Source organism: Motacilla alba, chromosome 27 (genome assembly GCF_015832195.1).
Source record: "Motacilla alba alba isolate MOTALB_02 chromosome 27, Motacilla_alba_V1.0_pri, whole genome shotgun sequence".
Lineage (NCBI taxonomy): Eukaryota > Metazoa > Chordata > Aves > Passeriformes > Motacillidae > Motacilla > Motacilla alba.
Window position 1 is genome coordinate 434762 of NC_052042.1, and position 18978 is coordinate 453739.

The 18978-nt window shown below is 50.0% G+C and overlaps 1 protein-coding gene across 2 annotated transcripts in view; it reads right to left on the bottom strand.

Annotated features, from left to right (window-relative positions):
- The window catches only part of LOC119712299 (corticotropin-releasing factor receptor 1), a 30409-nt gene extending 25910 nt beyond the window's left edge, over positions 1–4499 (bottom strand). For both annotated transcript variants that reach the window (XM_038163329.1, XM_038163328.1), the window contains exon 1: positions 4323–4499. In XM_038163329.1, coding sequence (XP_038019257.1) covers positions 4323–4364 — 42 coding nt within the window. In that variant the 5' untranslated portion in view covers positions 4365–4499. The remainder of the gene's footprint in view (positions 1–4322) is intronic.
- Positions 4500–18978: the final 14479 nt, after the last annotated feature.

Here is an 18978-nt window from a genome sequence, read left to right on the forward strand (position 1 = left end):
GCTGCTGCCCTGGAGCTTTGCTGAGGTTCCCTGGGGCATTAAGCTGGGATTGAGCCTGTTCTTGGCTCTGAGCCTGCAGCAAAAGGTGCCAGACTTTGGGTGTTAAATACAGTGAGTGTTAAAAGAGCTGGATGCCAACTTCAGATGGCAGAGCAGCAGCAGTGGTGCGTGGAGGGAGCGGCACGTCCTGCCAGGACTGCAGCTGGAGGCTGGAGGTGGCCTGCAACAGCCTGAAAGACTGAAAGAGCTGCCCCTCAAATGTGCTTGGAGGTGCCTCCAACCCCCGTGTCTCCTGCCTTCACTGCAGGGGATCTCTTTGCCTTTGTCTCCTCTGGCTTCCAGGCACTGTTCTCTGCAGCTGGGGAGCTTCTTACCTGCTCCACCTTGAGGGATTTTGCTTTGAACAGTTTCCAAATGAAACCTCTAGGCAGCATCTGGTCCATGAAGGACCCTCATTACACCTCTGCCTTAGACCTGGCAGTAACCTGCTTTGCCAGCCATGACCTCAGGGTTCCTCCAAGCCCCTTTGCTGCCCTACCAAAACCCCATTGCTCCTTCATTTCTCTTCCAAAGCCCCATCCCAAGCCCTGCCACCATCGAGACATCAAGGCAAAGCTGAGGCAATGGAACAAGGCTCAAAGCAAGACTCGTGCAGGGATTTTCCATGGCTGGTGTTACTCAGGGGGAGAGCAGGCATTGAGAACATCTCCATCCTCCATCTGGCATTAAAATCTGCAAGTTTATTAATTTATCTATATTAGAGGGCCAGTCTCTGTGGTGTGCAAACAGGAGCTTTGGTGAGAGTGTTTATTCTGTTTCGAGTCTCCCTCCAAGAGTGCTGGATGCAGATCCTAACAAAAGAATATCAATCAGGGCTAAATGAATGCCCTGTAAAAACTGATTTATGAGCAATTAAAGGTTTTCCTGGATTAATCTCAGGTATCCCTCGCTTGCCATAAATAATTCTGATTTTATTTATCTGTCAAGAGAGACATGAATTTTTGGGGGCAGGTGAAAAAATGACTAATGGCATTTGGGTGTTGGAAGCTAAAGGCATCATCAAGCTGGGGAAGGGCACACAATCCATGCAGCTCCAATGGGATCTGGATTTGCAGGGGCAAAGGCTGCTGAGGAAGATTGGAGTGATGGACATAAGCCTGGGGAATTTTATTAAACTGTCCTGCAGATTGTACATGTGGAACTCCTGTGCATTGACAGATATTTTCAGTTTGGGATTGGACATTTTTCCCTCCAGCTCTGTCCCAAAACCCTCATCTTGACTGCTCCAAACCCCCTCCTTCACCCATCACCTTTTTAGGGCTGAACATCCACAATTAAATTCCACCCCCCTTTTCTTTTTTTCTGGTTTAGTCACATTCACAGCTTGGCCACACCAAAGTTGCATCTGCCACTGCTTTTCCGGGGTGGATAGTGCAGATTTCAGGGTGGAAGAGGGACTGTGATCTGCAAAATCCCAACACACTTTGCCCTTGGCCATTGGAATGGAGGTGACTGCTCCTAGGAGGTTGACTGTAGATAAAGCAGAGAAGGAGGGTCTCTTCATAGCTCAGAATACAGTTAGGGAAAAAATGAAAAACAACAGATGGGCCCTGGGTATGTTATTCCATCTTCAGAAAGAGCCACCCTCTCCGGAGTGACAGCTCTGAGGTGTTGGACAATGGCTCCTGGGCTCCGCTTTGTGAGGGAACGCCGTGATTTGGGGGTTGATTTGTGCTTTCTTTGGGTTCAAAAACTGTTCTCACAGACAAAGCCATGGATGCAGTCTCTCTAAACACTGCAGACTCAATTGCAGCTTGAGCTTGTCACTCACAGGGAACCTCTAGGCTAACCCTGTGCAGGATTTTGGGTGAGCAGAACTGGATTTCAGGGCAGGGTTGAGCTGGTGGTGCAGGATATTCTGATTGTACTCCTATACATCCTATGGTGACAGTGCAGCTATTCTGGGAACAGGCTGTGCCTTTTCCATTCACTTCTTTGGTGGAGATGCGAAACCACAGGGATGATTTCATACACACTGAATCAACTCCAGCTTTTAAGGAAAGCGAGGACTGGAAGAGATCCCCAGGGTCAGCACGTCCTGCAACTGCAGCTCTGCATCTTATGCAAGGATTCAAGCAAGAAAGGGGCAGGGGCTGCTTTTTGGGCTTATTGCTGCTGGAGGTGGTCAAGTGAGAGGAGAGGGGAAACTATCCCACCCTCATCATCAATCCCTGATTTTTCAAAAAATGCTTTTGCAGTTTTATAAGCCCCAGAAATGTAATTTGCTCCTGACAGAGCTGCAGGTAGACTGGTTTATTTTTAATCACTTTTTTAGTTTGTTTTTATGACTTGCAGGGTGCCAGGGAACACTTGGCAGCAAGTTTGGCTGGCTGTCTCCTAGTTTGTCTGTCCGACCTCCTGAGGGATGTCTATTCAGTGAAGCAACATGGGCAAACCGATGCTAAAGTGGAGGTGCAAGCCAGGTGCATGGGGAACACCTAAACTGTGCCAACCCAGTATCTGCAGGGGAGGTTTGTCCCTGCTGAGCTCTGGGTTGGAGCTGGGCTGCTGCAGGTCTCTGCACTCACAGGCAGGATGCTGCTGCATCCAGGTACACCTGTTTGCAGGGATGCACTCACAGCTGGAGTTTCATGGTCCTTTAGCCCATAGTGTCCCTGGGAGAGGACTGGGACTGTTCTGGAAAAGCATCTGAGTTTTGAGTGCATGTATTTATAAGGAAAGATAGACAGCTTGACTGCAAAGGGTGGGGGGTGGTTGTAGATTGGCTGTTTCTTTTTGAAGCCAGCTGGGAGAGGCTTCTCTTTGTCCGGTCCCAGCCCCAGCACAGGGGTGGTTTTGTCTCAAACTCTGGAAGATTTGTAAGGACTTGTTGCTCCACCTTCACAAGGAGAATATCCTTGGGGAACACCTGGGGATGGCAAGAGAGTCCCCTGAGCCTAAGGAGCTTTGGCAGAGGATAGGAGCTATGTCTTAGCACCTTTGGGCTTCTTTTGGACCACCTTTTGCTCACCAAGGTTATTAGGAGCTGCCACGCTCACATGGCTGTCCCCACCAGAACGTGACCATACTGCACTGGGTCTGTGCTGTCTACACAGACTGGCCAAGAAGGACCTGGGCTGAGGGAAAAGATCCTGCCCTGTCTCACCTTTATTTCTTACATCAGAGCCAAACAAAACCTGAACCAGGGAATGTAACAGCAAAAGAGCTCCTATAAATCCTATCAATCAGGCTTAGTGGGTTGCAGCAGTAAGAGAGAGCAGCTGCTCAGAAGAAGAGTTTTTAGAAGCAACACCAAATAGGCAGAGGGTTTCCTGGTGCACATCAGTTCTTATCATTTAGGTGAGAACTTTCCTGGCCCAGAGGTGCAGCTGATGTGTGAGGTGCACAGTGGGGTGCACATCCCGCAGGGAACGAGCCATAGCAGTGCCAATGGGGAGGGCTCTCCCTCCACTTTACCTGCTGTTTTAACTCTGCAGTCCCAGCTGGGTCATTGAGACACCGTTCTGCAGCCAGCCAGGCAGATTTGCTATTTTACTCCTCCTTGACACAGAGGTTTTACCAAAAACCTGATCACTTTTGTTTAACTGCCACTATAGGCTGGTTCAAATAAAATTCAAGATTTCACTGGAAACCCCTTCATCTCGTTTGTCCAGGGTTTGGGATTTAAACAAGCTTTGGGCTGTGAACGTTTCCTTCCTTGATGAGCCCTCAAGGAGGAGGAATACTGCTTCTGACAAAGCATTTGCATATTGTGCAGAGCTGCAAAATTAGCAGTGGCTACAGTTCCACAGTGAGCAAATTAGAGAGAAAGTCTTGTGCTTTGCAGGTGCAGGGCGGTAAAGGAGAGGGTTCCTTAGAAAATTAATTATGGGAGGTACAACTGACCTCTGCATTTGCATTGTCCACATCCATCACACCCCCAGAGTGGCCACCCCCTCCCAGCAGCCTGGGAAACTGGTGGCAGCTGGTTTCACTGGGAGGTGCAAGGCTGGGAGTTACTGGGAGCCTGGGCTGAGCTCAGGAGGACCTGGCTGCAATTCCCCACCCCCTTTAAACGATCCTTTCAGTCACTCTAGCCCCCCTTCCGGATAGTTTTTGAGCATCACGAGCTTTTGCCAAGCCCCAGTGCCTCGACTGGAGGAATCCTCCCGAGGGTCCTTTGTGTTGCGGTTTCTCTTTTTACTTTTCCCTTCAAAGAAATTGAAAAGTCACTGCGGGGAATGCGGGCGATGCACAGCGCAGGGGTGATGGGGAGGGGGCAGAAGGGCCCTTATGGGAGAAGAGGACTTAAAGCATCTTACCTGCAGGAGGAGGAGGAGGGCAGGACGTAGGCTGGGCACCATCCTCAGCTGCCCCTGCGCCCAGCTCCCCGGGGCATGGCTGGCGGCGTCCCCGCTCCTGCTGGGCTGCTTCTGCCGTCGGGGAGAGAATCCTCTGGGCTTGCAGCGAAGGAGCCTGGCGGGTTCCCGCGGGGCTACGCGGAGGCTGCGGGTCCTTCTGCGTCCCGGTCCTGCCTTTTATAACCTCCCCGGAGCCGGTCGTCCGGCTGCCCACCTTCCAGCTCGCCTGGCGATGGGCTACATCCCTCCTCACCAGCCTCCCACTCCCCCTTCTCTCCCTCCTCCTCTCCCTCCTCCCCTTTTCCTTTCTCCACCTCCCTGGTGCCTTCCAACTCTATTTGATTTTTCCCCCTTTCTCCTTCCTTCCCTCAGCATCTTCAGCAGCAGAAACTTCCCAGCGGCCCAGGGCCCGCCCTCCCGGCTCTCTTTGGAGGGGCTTTCTCCTCTCCACCCCTCTCGCTCCCATCGTGCAGACGCTGTGGGGTCTCTCCTGCGGAACCTGGGGGCTTCCCTTTGTGTCTGCATAGGGTTTGGGGCTGCAGTTTGCCGGGGATGAGGGGTGAGCGGGTGTTAACGCATTTGGCGATTTCGCTCCAGGGCTGTGTCAGAGGAACTGGGACAAGTTTCCCAGTGTCCCCCCAGGTTTGCCCCGTCAGCCTTTGCAACCCCTTTGCAAAACGGATGGTGAACACGAAGGGAGGGCAGAGCTCCTTTTCTCTTCCGCAGGGATGGGGTGGAAGGGGTTTCAGCCCTGCCTTGTGAGGGAGATGCTCCCGAGGGAAGGACGGGGATGGGGGGCAGGTGGATGCAGGTCTTTCACACAGCGGGGCTGTGCGGGGGTGTTTGATCATAAGGGCAGACCCGGAGGAGCTGCAGGTGCTGCTGGCACCGCGCTTTGTCCCGTAGGCTGGGAGGGGCAGAGGCGATGGGGCAGGAGTAGGGGGGGCTGGAACTGATAGATAAGGGGGAGGACAAGTGTCCTGGGGAGGGTGGAGGGCAGTGGTGTGGGAGAGCCTGGATGATGCTCCTAAGGTCTTGGATAATGACATTTCCCTTCTCCCCTAGCATAACCCTCAGGCTTTGAAGGGTCTCCTGTCATACCTCTGTGTCTCAGCTCCTGCAGTCCCCTGACAGCCTCCCCTCGTCTCCTGGGGAGGGATTCCAGGGGGTTGCCATGGTCAAGATTGGGTCCTAAACTGGATGAATTTCTGGCTGGGTTAAACCTGCTCCCCATGCCAGGGCAGTGTGAGAGCATGCCTTCTGTGGTCACTGAGGATAGGGGGGTGCCTATCCTGGGAGCGAGCCAAGCTCCATCAGCCTGAGGTGAGCCGGAGTAGACAGCCAGACAACACTTTGCTGTGCTTCCTTCTTTCCTTGAGGAAATAAGGATCAATGAGGTGTACTGCTGGGAGAAGGGATGCTGGAAAACATTGCCATGGGACCACCATCCTGGGGTGTGAAATTCCCCGTATTGATCATATTTCACTTAGCTGATGATGGTTCATCCACCACCAGCCTCCCAGGGGGTGCTGGATCACGCTCCCAACTGCAGCCTCTGCCTCTGGGAATGGCTGCAGACCACAGCAGGTTGCAGATGGATCAATAGGAGGGCAGTGTCCCTTGATGAATTCACGGCCACAGCCTCCATCCATCTTCACTGAGCTGCTCTTTGTCTCTGGAGCACCTGAGAGGGCAGGAGGGGATCAAGATCCTCCCTGAGCTGCAGGACCAAGGCACAAGGACTGGCCAGGGCTGTGCCCCAGCATGTGGGGGCACCCAGTGACCCATCCCAGCCCCCAAAGGGTAAATGTTCCCGGCCCAGTAACTAAGGGGAATAAACAACACAGACATAAATCTTCTGGCATTAGCTGGGTTAAATTAATTGTGTCACTGCTTTGGCAAAGAAATCTGAAAATATAAAAAGCTCTGGTAAATTCAGGAAACTTTTTGTTTCTGAGGTCTCTTAACATCCCTCCCATGACAAGTATGGGATGAGACAGACTCCCTCCCATACAGAGCCACCCTTGAGTTACCTCTCACTTCAATAAGCCCATGGAAAATGCAGAAATTTCTAAAAATGGCTCGAGAAAGCTTGCTCCCAATAACCTTGAGCATCCTGGATTCAGCTGAGTGCATCATAGGATCATGGAATGGTTTGAATTGGAAGATCATGTAGTCCCAACCCCCTGCCGTGGGACACCTTCTACCATCGCAGGTCTAGGGCACAGCTCCTGGTCACAAAACACACTCGGGTTTTGGGGCCTGCTCAGGGCTTTGTGCACCCAGGAGACAGAAGGGACCTTGCAATGGGAAGCACCAGAGACCTCATTCCCACACCAAGACCAAGGATTGTCTTTCACCATCTCAGCCTGCCCATGGCCACCAAGTGGGACATGTGGGATGTCCACGCTCTGCTCAGGTGCCCTAAGTGTGAGGTGATGCAGGGAAGGCAGAAGTGAACACTAAGTATTTTTAGTTAAGGAATTGGTTGCCAGGGGCATGAAGATAATTTCTTCCCCATATATCAGGGAAAAGGCTGCAGTTCTGTTTGAAGCACCTAATTGAGGGGATTTATAGTAAAATGCAACTTGTCAGATGTGGCAAAGGAAAAATAGAACAGTCCCTGAGACATGGAAATCAGTCCATTTGTCATGGTTAATCTCAAAGTTCTCGGTGCGACGCAGAGACAAACGTGGGACATGGGTGTTAGGGATGGAGACAGTGAAGAGAAATATCAGATCTCCAGGAAGGAGGGAGGGGAAAGGTTTAGTCTGACTTATCTGCCTTTGGTAAATTATTACTGTTTAATGTAACTGCATGTGGTTTGATGGTCCTGTGTCTGAGCAGCTCCATGACAGCTGCACTTTGGGGCTGTTTGTGGGACTTACACCACTGCCCTGCTCCTACCCTGTCCCTGCAGCCAACCCTCCCCTGGCTTGGGAAAACTCCATGTGTTCCTCCTGCACTACAGGGATGAGACTGGTCCATGCACTGAAAGGGTGCAGGGAAATGCATCCCTGCTTCTCACATGGAGCACTGGTAGCAGGGCTTTGCTTCCAGCTGGGACATCTGTAGGAGAAAATAATCCTCAGTGTCCTGGACATTTAGGTCAGGTTGGTGGAAGGGTGAGGTTTGGCTTTTCAGCTGAAATCCCAGCTGAGATCAGCAGTGTGCCTCGATTTCCTCACCTGTGTGTTGGGACTGTTTCTTTCCCAGGAGGTCAAGCGGAGCTGGGAATGCTCGAGGTGCTGCTCGGGGGAGGACAGGCTGTCAGCACGTGGGGCTGTGTTAGCAACTGCAGGCTGAGAAAAAATCCAACCCAACACATTAAGTTTCTCCCAGGAGACTTGCTTTTTGCCCTGCTTTTAAAATTAGTTTCCAGGTTTTCTGTCCTGTGTCCTTTTCCCTCCTCCTATCCCTCCTCCTAGACCTGCAGTGAGGGGAGCACGCTCTCAAACTCAGCCTGACAAAAGAAAGTGCTGCTGGGACCAAGTTTCCCTCATTCCCACACACCACATAGTATAATCATGCCTCAAATGCGGATATCCCTGTTGTATTTGACCACTCTGTATCACCTGCTTCACCCCTGCAAGTCTCACAGCTGCACTGAGACGAAGAGCAGGAAAGCTGAGGCCACAGCCCCGCTGAAAACATTGCAGGGAAGGAAATCAAAGATTGTTACCAACCTCATTTAGTGACTATTACCTTAGAGCTGTGCTGGCAGATTTTCTTGGTCTTGAAGGCCTTACAAAGTGCTTGGGTGGCCTCTGGAAACTTCAGACCCCTGTTTGTCCCACCAAACTCTGCTGGAGGTGCAGAAGTTGTCCATGCAGGAGGACAAACTAGCATCCTGCTGGGAGAAAGAAAACTCAGGCACATGGAGCTGGGTTCACTGACTCATTGCTCCATGCAGCAAGTGACTGATTCCTTCATTTACACGGATAATTACCTCCTGCCATTTCTTCTTCCCACACTGTGTGCATTGATAGGAGATCCCACATTTACAAAAACATGGCAACTGCAAACTCAAACAAGCAAACTCAAGGAAACCCACAAAGATCTGGGATCTAACTCAATTTCTCATTTGCTTCCCAAGTTTCTCAAAAGTGTTTGCCATGTTTTTCAAATTGCTTTTGGGAGGATGTGTCAATTTTGAATAGAACAGAAACACAAAAGCTTTTGTTCTTCAGCTAATTAAACCTCAAGGCAGAATGCTAAACTGATCATAATAAAAGTCACAATTATTATTTTTCTCATTCAAAGCAAAGTCAACTGACATTTCCCAATCAGCAGTTGGCATTTCCCATCAAACAGATCACAGTGGTTTGTGGTTGGGAAAAACTCCATGGTTTTATTCTGGAAACTGATCCCACCAAAGCACCAGCGGAAAGTGGCTCTGTCTTCACACACTGTGTGACAGAGAGATGCACAGCCTGTCACCTTTGAGCCTCTCTGTGGCTGTGTCTGGCAGCACAGGGACCCATCATGATTCTGCTGCATTGGCTGTTGTTGTACAGATGTACATGAGTTCCATGGATGTACAAGGATGTACAGAGGCTCTTGCATGGATCATGGAATCATAAGATTGGAAAATACCTCCCAGACCATGGAGTCCAACCTGTGCCCCATCCTCACCTTGTTACCAAGCCCAGAGCACTGAGTGCCGTGTCCTAGTGTTCCTTGGACACCTCCAGGGATAGGGACGCCAAGGGCAGTCCCTTGCAATGGTTAATAGCTCTTTCTATGAGGAAACTCCTCCTGATGTCAAACCTGAACCTCCCCTAGCAGAGCTCGAGGCCATTTTCTCTTATCCTGTCTCTTGCTCCCTGGGAGAAGAGCCCAACCCCACCAGCTGCCTCCTCCTCTCAGATTTGTGGAGAGCCAGAGGGTCCCCCCTGAGCCTCCTTTGCCCAGGCTGAGCCCTCCCTCTGTCCCACAGAGGAATGGGCATCTCCAGAGTGTTGCACTCACACCTTTTGGCATAACCCCCCGGCATCATGGACATAGACATGGCACAGGTGGCGGGAACGCCCTGCAGAGATTGTGGCAGGGATTGTGACGTCCTCAGAAATAGCTAGTGGTAAAAATACCTCCTCACTCCTCAGGTCTGCACATGCCCATCAAGGCAGGAAAGATTCTGGATGTCTTTCAAATCCGGTTATTTATTCCCTGTATGTTTGATGAAATATTAATCTCCTCATCTCCAAAAGGCAATCAAATAAAACTGAGAAGAGATGACGCACAGGGCCTCAACACAGACAACAAAAAGCAGCAAAATAAAAATGAAATAAAATTCCAAATGCAATGTAGAATTCTATAAAAGACATTTCTGTGCTGGCACAAAGGGCAGAGACAAAGTGACCTGATGTCATCGGGACTTGGCAGGCCAAGCAGGACCATGCAGGGAAGGGGATGAAGAGGACTTGGATCAGGCAGTTGCTCAGGTTGGTCTGAAGCTTTTCTGTGAGAGCTGTTGGTGGGATTTCTTTGAAGGTTTCTTCTCTTGTGCATTAATTAGAGGGTGGGTTGGTGCCGTGCATTAATTAGAGGGTGAGTTGGTGCCAAGGCACCAGCCAGCTTGAGCCATTGTGCTGGGAATGGAGGGAAGGCAGACGGTGGATGTGTTGGAGGTGGTGGTGGCTGGCACTGGGAGCAGCCATCCAGTGTGATGGAGACTGGCAGCCTGGTGGGAACGGAACTCCAGAGGGGAAGTCTCCCTGCAGAGCTCCTACAAGGCCCCAGTTCCATAACTTTTCATGGTGATGCAGCCTCAAACTGGACTCAGCCACTGTCTGAGGTGAGACGCTGCTCCGTCTTCCTGAAATGGCCCTTGGAAAACATTCACTGCTGCTGTGGATGGTGCTGGTGCTAAAGGGATTGCACGTGCAGCCAAAAAGAGTCTGGCAAAGTCTTGTTCAGTTTGTGACCCCTCAGCCCACTTTCTTTATATGTTTGGGTCATATCTTCTCTGTACAATAATCTCACAGATTATCTCCTGACATTTGATGAGGCCAAAAAACTTTCCACCATCTCTGTTCCTCTGGCTGTTACCAGTGTGCAGGTGACATGGGAAGTGGTGTGAGCGTCTTGTTTAACAGTTGTGGTCATAAAATAATTGGGTCACATAGGTAAAAATCCTTTCTCAAAAGTTTTTCTCCAGGCATATGTTAACTATGATCCTGTAGGTGCTCAGTGCTTCAGCTGGGGACAAAGGCCAGTCATTTATTTAGGATGTCTTTGGTTTTGCCCTCTTGTTCTATAAAGTCCCTCAGTCTATGAAAAGCTGAGAGATTATTTATATATATATATATATATATATATATATATATATACACACAATGCTTTATCCCACAGAGTTTTAGGTTTTATCAGTTTGCTAACTGTATTCCTCATGAATATTTTACTCCATCATTGCTCAGTCAGGATTTTTCCTTCTTTAGGAATAATTAACCACTAAGGGCCAGCCAAGGGGCTGCAGTTTTTTACAGGGGAAAGGGGAAATCACAAACTGCTCTGCTGAAAGGGATCTATTTCACCTTCCCTTATATGTTCTTGGATGTGTTGTGGTGGCACTGTGTGTGAATGGGAAGTTGGTGCATGGCAGCTCGTGGTCCCTGCAGGCACAGGAAGCATTGCTGTGGCTCTGCAGGGGTCACTGCTGTGGAGCAGCCAGGAACAGCTGTCCTCAGAGCAGGGCAGCTCCCTTTGGGGATGTAGAAGAAAAAATGAGAAAAGAAGAGGGGAGGGGAGGGGAGGGGAGGGGAGGGGAGGAGAGGAGAGGAATCCTGCTTTTCCTCCTTTCCTATCTCACTGAACAGCAGCACCTCTCTCTTGCCAGTCTCTCCTCCTTGCTGCCTGACTTCTCCAATTCCCCTGTGCAGGTCCCAAGCTGTCTGGGATGGGAGCCAGAGGCATCTCCCACATCCAGGCTTCTGTCTGACCTCAGGCTAGCAGGGAATTCCTGCTGGCAGAAATGATTTTCACTAGACTCCAAGCATGCTGATGCAGGGCTGCAGGAAGGCCTGATTTCCCAGTTATTCAGGGCCAGCTCCAGACTGTGTGAGGTCACTAGTCCTGCCATGCCTGGGATGTGCACTGAGCAAAGACAGTCCTCACCATATCCCAGCCACCTGGCATTAGCTGTGCTGAACTGGGAGATGGAACACCATCCCAGAACCTCCCAGCACTGCAATTCCATCTGACAGCAGAGCCCTCTGAGCTGCACTGACAGATGTCTGCTGCAGCTCATTCTTCCCTCCCATCCTTCTCCCCTGATTTTTCCCGCCTGCTGCACAGCTGACAGGCTCCAGGGTTTTAGGACCCTGGCACAGAACTGGGATATGCAGCTTCAGCCTCAGCATCTAATTCAATCCCACTATCAATCTTGCTGCTTGTGCTTTGCCAATTATCCAGAAAGACAGCTCAGAAAGCAGCCACACAAAAAATGGCAGGTTACACCTTCTGTGCAGGAAGGGAATGGGAAGCAGCTGGAGCCACCTCTGTTCCTGTGCCAGAGGAAGGCACACTGGCAGCACTTTTACCTGGGAGCAGAGGAAAGCCTCAGTCAGCTCTGCCAGGCTCAGCCTGTCAGCCCAGCCCAGGAGCTTTCCAACACAAACAGATCCACTCCAGAGCAGGGACATGGCCTCACGGGTCTTTTCCTACTTGGATTTTATTGCTACACAGGATGACTCAACAGAGCTAAAGCCTCCATATTCCAATTAACTCGAGAATAAGCATCTAAATTAATTAATTTGACAAGGTTTGGCTCCAGCTTGGCACATCAGTGCTCTGGTCTGCCCAGAGCTGCCTCTGGCTGGAGGGTGTGCTCAGCAAAGGCACTGAGCAGAATTTGTCCATCTAAGGCTGAGTGAGCTGCTTGCCTTCGAAAGCTTTGCTATGAGAGGTGTCCTTTGCCCATGAATTCCCCCCACACAGGAAGGAACTGGCTCTATTTGCTTTCTTGGCATGGAGGTTTACTCTGGGTTTACTCTGAGTCCCAGAATACTGGTCTGTGTTCATGCTCCAGCTCCTGACCCTGCAGGAATGGTCACTGTCCATTCACACAGGAAAGTCAGGAAATAAAGGCCCAAAGTGAGACCCAAAGACACCCAGCTTAAGAGGACAAAAACCCCAAAGTGCATTTTTTATTCTTTTAATAAATCACATGGAAATTTAGGCTTTTTAATAACTGGGGCCTTCTAATAAGTGGGAGTGATGCATTGAGCATCAGGTGAGAGGCTCCCCTGAAGATAAAGGTGCCAAAACAGGTTGAGTGAGGCACAGAAATGCCCTTTGAGAAGTTCTGGCCCAGAAGATGTTTTCCTTGGCACTTCCAAGGGCAGATCACAGGAGCTATGGCTGCTTTATGGGAAGCTGTCACTTCTGCCACTCTCAAAACCTCCCAAATATTTCCTTCCAGGAAGCCACGGGGAGCAACTCACTTCTTATAGAGTGCCTGGAGCATTCCAGAGGCTTGTCAGCTGATAAAAGGCCTTTAATCTAAAATCAGTTGTGTGGCCCAGGCAGGGGAGCGGGTCGGGAGGCAGCTCAGGCTGGGAGTGCAGCAGCTACACGGGACACTCACCAGGGTCTCCAGGAAGGTTATTTGTGGTTCTCCTCCACTCCTGGGGTTACTAGTGCTGGCTCATCTTTCCGACAGCTAATCCCAGCCCAGATAGTGCCAGCTCTGATAACATCACCAACTCAGCACCTTGTACAGGTTCAGGATTGAGTGAATTGGGGCTTTGCCAAGAGGTCTCTTTTCCCCTCCACGGACAAGGTCAGGTCAGAGTGTCCTCTACAAGGTTCATTTTGCTCTTCTGCACCAGAAGGATGCAAGGATGAGCACAAAAGTCACTCTGGGCTCCTGGGGTTTAAATGGGAGCCTAGTCTACCCTCTGAGTGATGCTCTAAGGTCCTGGTGTCCTTAGATGCTGGGTAAAGGATCTAAAATATGCCTTAGCAAAGGCAAATTTCTTGAAAGAGGAGGGCTGTGTCCTTCTCCTTGGGTGAATTTTGTCAGAATGGCTTCCACCTGGGCTGAATCCTCAGCTCCTCCATGTGCAAGGAGGTCAGGACAAAATGAGTCTCCAATCTGTCAGTGTCTCCGGGCATGGAGCAGGTGTTTATTATCTGGTGGTACAAGTACAGGGAATGTGTGTCCTGCACTCCCAGCACACGGAGCAGCAAGGGCAGAGGAGCGATGATTTATGTCGTGCTGCCAACATGCTGAGCCAGCGCTGGATCCCGCTGCGTGGCGGCCCTTCCCAGGGCACTGAACTGCCTCCCCTGCTGGATCCTGTGTGTGCTCCAGGGGCAGCAGCTCCAGAGAACATCCTGCTCCCTGATGAATGGAGGTAGGTCAGGGAGCTGCTTCTCTGAAACACCTCCATCCCTCCTCACACGGGGGAGAGGACAAATTCCAAAGTTATTTGCAAGGCTCGGCAATCTAATCACACAATCACAGAATGGTTTTGGGTTGGAAGGGACCTTCAGGAGTCATCTCATCCAACCCCCATGCTCAGAGGATAAACCATGACGCCCTGTTAGCCAGGGATCAGGAGCACTTGGCTTCAGTGGTAGGAAGAAGGGTTCCATGCATCTCGACTGTGATCAGCCCTTCTTCCCCATGGAGCCATCAAATCCGAGTGCTGCTCTGGTCCCCTCAAGTTGCTTTTATTTCATGGGAATCTCCATAAGCACTCGACTGTGCCTAAGTTTTACTCTGCCATGAGCTTTCTCGGGCTGCAGCTCCTGTCATGGATCGGGAAGGGAAACCCCGCTGACGCAGACCAGTGTTTGACTGTGAGATTCTGGGCAATGGCTCAACCAGTTTCCATCCCTAAATCCATGTCTGGAAGCTGAAATCCTGTTTCCCAATAGCAGGGCAAGCCCAGAGCCTGGATCTCCCCCATGCCACGCCCAGGGGAGTCTCTGCTGTGCTTATGCTGCTGTGCTGAAGGTGAGGGGGGAGCCTAAGCCACCAAAGCAATCTTGGGGAAAGGAGGTTGTGTGATTAACCTCATGATGCCAGCCAAAGGACCTGGAGCAGCCCCAGACAGCCTAATAGCTGCTCTGTGGGTATTACCCAGCCCATCCATCTTCCATGTAATCACCAGGCTATAGGGATGAGACAGACTGATCCATGGATATCTGCTGCCATTTAACCAGCCTGGAACAGGGAATATTTACCACAAAATTATTTGGGGGCTGGAAAACACCATTCAACGGGAAATGAAATGGGTTCACAGTGGAAAGGCCTAAAGGCATCCTGGTACTGAGCATGGGAGAGGTTTCTAAAGACACTGATGTATTTCATACAGTGAAATGACATACTTTGCCTTTTCATTTCAGTTCATTTTGTTTTAACTTTTATATTGTTTTGTGGGGAAAGGTTGCAATTTTTCACTATGGAGGTGTCCTCACTGGTACTGGTCACCTTAAACTCCTTCCCACCCCAAACAAGGCATCTGTTAAATCAGATAAATCAAACCCTCAGAGAGCTGTAGACAGAAGAAGGAAGAAAGTTATCAGATACAGGGGGGAAAAAATCTGCTCAAGGAATGGACCAAAAGCAGAGAGTGAAGGACTGGCTGGTCTGTGAGAAAATTCTGCTGTGAATGTCAGAATTATTTTCTGGATAACACATACAACAATTTCCTAAAACCTTCCTGAAAAATGAGATCTAGTTGAGCTGATGGAAGGGAATTATCCAGAGATACTCTGCTAATGTATTGTGACAAGGTCCCTGCTGCAATGTGTTAAGTTCCCACTTAAAAGCAGCGGACAGAGAGAGCGTGAATGAGTGAAAGCTGGAGCGAGATTCCTGTGCTCAGCTGTGACACCAGGACACCTCAGACAGGGGCAAAAGCCAGCCAGAGACACTGGCACTGATCCATGGCAGGAGATAGCCTGGCTGTGCCAACAAATACTTTGGATTATCATTGGCTCTGAAATTGGGGGTGGGTGGTAGTGTTGGGTTTCCAGCTTTGCTGCTTCAATGAGCACTGGAGATTAAGAAAACCAGCCAGGGATCAAACCCTGGTCTGGGAGATGCTGGGGAGCTACAGCACATCACAGGACTCTTCAGTATTACCTGGAGGTCAATAAATCTCAGTCAGATCCTACCAGCAAAAAAGGTTGGTTCGAAAGAAGTAACTCGATGCCTTTGTCGCTCTCTGTCCGTATCTCAGTATGTAGGAACTCATTTCTCCATTTCTGCTGTTTCAATACCAGCTTTTCCCTGGGGGATTCTGGAGTTGATACCAGCAGGAGAAAAGAGGCTCACCCATGTGAACTGGGCAACAGCAGCTTTTGTTCCACGGTGATTTGCAGAGGTTTTCTGATTGTGAGGGTCTGCAGGACCATGGAGTGTTTGCAGGGGAGATGCAACCAGCAGGTCATTGGGACCAACAGACCAAGGCGGGGTATCCTTCATCCACCTGGACTGGCTGGATTTGGATGAAATTAAGACATGGACAGCACACCAGATGGCCCAAGGAATCACAGAATCAATTATGTTGGAAGAGACCACAGTGGGTCATCTGGTCCACCTCAAGCAAACTCAGAGCATGTGGCACAGGATTGGCACAGAGGGTTCTGGAATGTCCCTGGTGAGGGAGACTCCCTGGGTGACTTGCTCTAGCCTGTGGTCACCCACACAGCAAAGTTCTTCCTCAAGTTCAGGGTCAATGACTTTAGTTCAGTGGCTGAAGGCAGTTCTGCTGCAGACAAAGAGTATCTGAAATGCAGAGTCTGAGCCACCTCCTCAAAGCAGAGCTGGACAAAGCTGAATGTGTCCCCTCCTCCACCCCTGCATTGCAGAGCAGGTGAGGATGGGACAGGTGCCTAACAGGTACCTCCATCAAAATCCACAGCTGACTTTTCCAGTGTCCACTGCACACAGTGGCTGTTGGATGTCTCACTGCAAACCAGCCAACACCACTGGATGCCAAACACTGCCCTGATGGTGATGGGGAGAGCTTCCACTCACAGGGCTGTCCCCCAGGCTGGGCTGGGACAGAGGTACTTCTCCCTTGCAAACAGAGTGGAGACCTGTGAGGTGGGGGTCTGTAGTGACACAGAGTCCAGGCAGGTGTGAAGGAGAGCTGCTTTATTCCAAAAACTCAGTCTTTTTAAACCATTAGCCAGTTATCAGCTACATGCTTTTAAATCATAACAAACGTAATTCAACCAGCCACCATACACCACGATGTGAACACATGATGGCTGTGTAACATGTTTTTCCACCCCTAATTCAGCTGAATCGCTTTCCCATAGTCCTTTTTTACTTAGCTGAAGTAACAAGCCTGAACCATGATTTTACAAGGCCTTACTTATCAGTAACAGAGATCCCTTTGCCTCAGCCAGGCTGCTGAGGGAATTGCCAGAGGCAAAGATCAAATCCAAATGATCAGATGAGAGCAGTGCCAGAGGAACAGACGGAGTGCCAGGTCCAAACCAGAGCAGAGCCCTGGAGCTGGGACCAGCTGTGACAACTGCTCTGCTCCACAGGAAGCTGCCTGCGGGACCTTTGCTGCATTACAAAGTATATTTCTGCCCCTAATTGACTTAACAAAAGCACTCCCAGCAAGAGACAGGAGGTGGTCCCAGGAGGAGGCTCACAAGTGCCATCACTCGTGCCCTGGCCACTGACTGCAGAGTTTTCAGCCAAGCAACTCCTGATGGCCAAACCTGTGTGTCCAGGCAGCTCCCACATGCTTCCTTTCCAATGCTCTCCCTTGTCAGCTGAGTGACAGAGATGACCAAATTTCTGTCCCTGTGAGTTCTTCCCTTTACCTGCCCTTGTTCACCCTCCTGTACCCTCTTCCTGCTCTCAGCTCCCTGGTCATCTGCCATGGATCTGGGTTGATGCCAACACTTCTTTCTTTCCTTGACTCTCCCAGCTGACGTTGGACATCCAAAGCCTCGCAGATGCCTTTTGGAGAATGGATAAATACTCATTCTATGTCTTCCAGACAGACACTTTGCAATGATTCTACAGCCTCAGTGGAATCAGCACAGTTTTCTGCAGATTTCCAAGCTGAGTGCCAGTCAAATACAGGAGTGTTCTGCCTTCTGATTCCTCCAAAGTATCACACTGAAGTCAGAACTGTGACTCCTTCTCATGGGAATCTATTAAGTCCTAATATTATGAGCAATGTTCATTTAATAATGTTTCTGCTTACTCAATATGCCATGAGTGTGTGAAGGGTGACGATTCAGCACAACTCCTAGGTTAGTGCCCCAGAAATTTAGAAGTATATTGGATTTTCTTTTTTCTGCATGTGCCCTGTGCTGTGAGAGCAGCACTGCATGAGGGTGCTGCAAGGGCGGGGGGGTGTGTGGGGGGGAATAGGCTTTAGCAGAGAAATTGTAATTGAAATTAAATTGCATTTGATGTACGATGCTTAGCAATTCCAGAGTGAATGTGAGACAGGTAAAGTGTAGTGCTCATGTCAAATGCCTTGTTCAATCACTTCTCCACATTATTAAAGTAATTTGGAAGCATCATTCCTTGCCATTGGCATCTTCTTGCCTGATCCAGGAAATGTGAACTCTGAGTATGTCATTCATGGCCCAAAAAGCTGAGAGGGTGAGAAGTGCTTTGCTCTCTGAAGTGTGTGGCACATCCAGGGTCGCTCTGTACAGACGGTGGAATGACAGGCTGGAGAGCAGCTCTGGGAAAGGGACCTGGGGCTCCTGGTCAATGGCAAGGTCATTGAGTCAGAAGTGCCCTGGAGCCAGGAGGGAAATCCATGTCCTGGGAGGCATGAGGGAGGCCAGGCCAGGCAGGGGATTAGCCTGCTCTGTTTTGGGCTGTGGGGGCCCCACCTTGAGTGCTAGGGGAAGTTTTGGGCACAACAATGTAAGAAAGATCTAAAACTGCTGGAGAGGGTCTGTCTTGGTTTGAAAAGCCAGGTGTCTGCTAAGGAAGGCAGAAGCCTCCCCTGAAATGGAAAATGCAAACCCCTTCCCTCTGAATTATTATAATTTTGAAATTAAAGATCTCTCAGTCAAAGATATGGGAATAGGAATAGCAGTTCTTTACTAGGAAAAATAAAAATACAAATGAAATAGTGTAAGTGTCCTAGGGTGACGTTATGATTCTTGTATCCCCATTTGTGTGTTCTGTTTATGCTGGATATTATGTTCTGTGCCTTCAAGACTGGCTCTGAAGAGTGAAAGTTTTGTTTTGGGTTTTGTTTTCAGCCTGCTCCCCCACGGCTGGTGGGACACAGAGACAGGGAGTACATAGTGCGGCTTTTGCTTTTTGCTGGGCTTTTTGCTTTGCTCTTGCTCTGGCTTCTGCTTGCTCCTGCTTCGCTCTTGCTTTTGCTTTTGCTTCTGCCCATTAGCTAGTTTAGCTAAGCAGTCCAATTTTTTTTTCCCTGGACTGTTTTTTTTTTTTTCCTCTTTTTTTTCTTTTTTTTTTTTCCTTCCCTTTTTGGAACTACTCGAACCTGCTCTGGACTGGGACCTGGAAACACCGAGAGCTTGCACCTCGTGGCTTGCAGCAGCCATCTCCAGCGCCGGAGGGACTGACAACAGAGCAACCACCCCCCAAGAGAGACTTTCTGAATTTGTCATCCTTTTCAGAGTGGTGAAGGAGTGT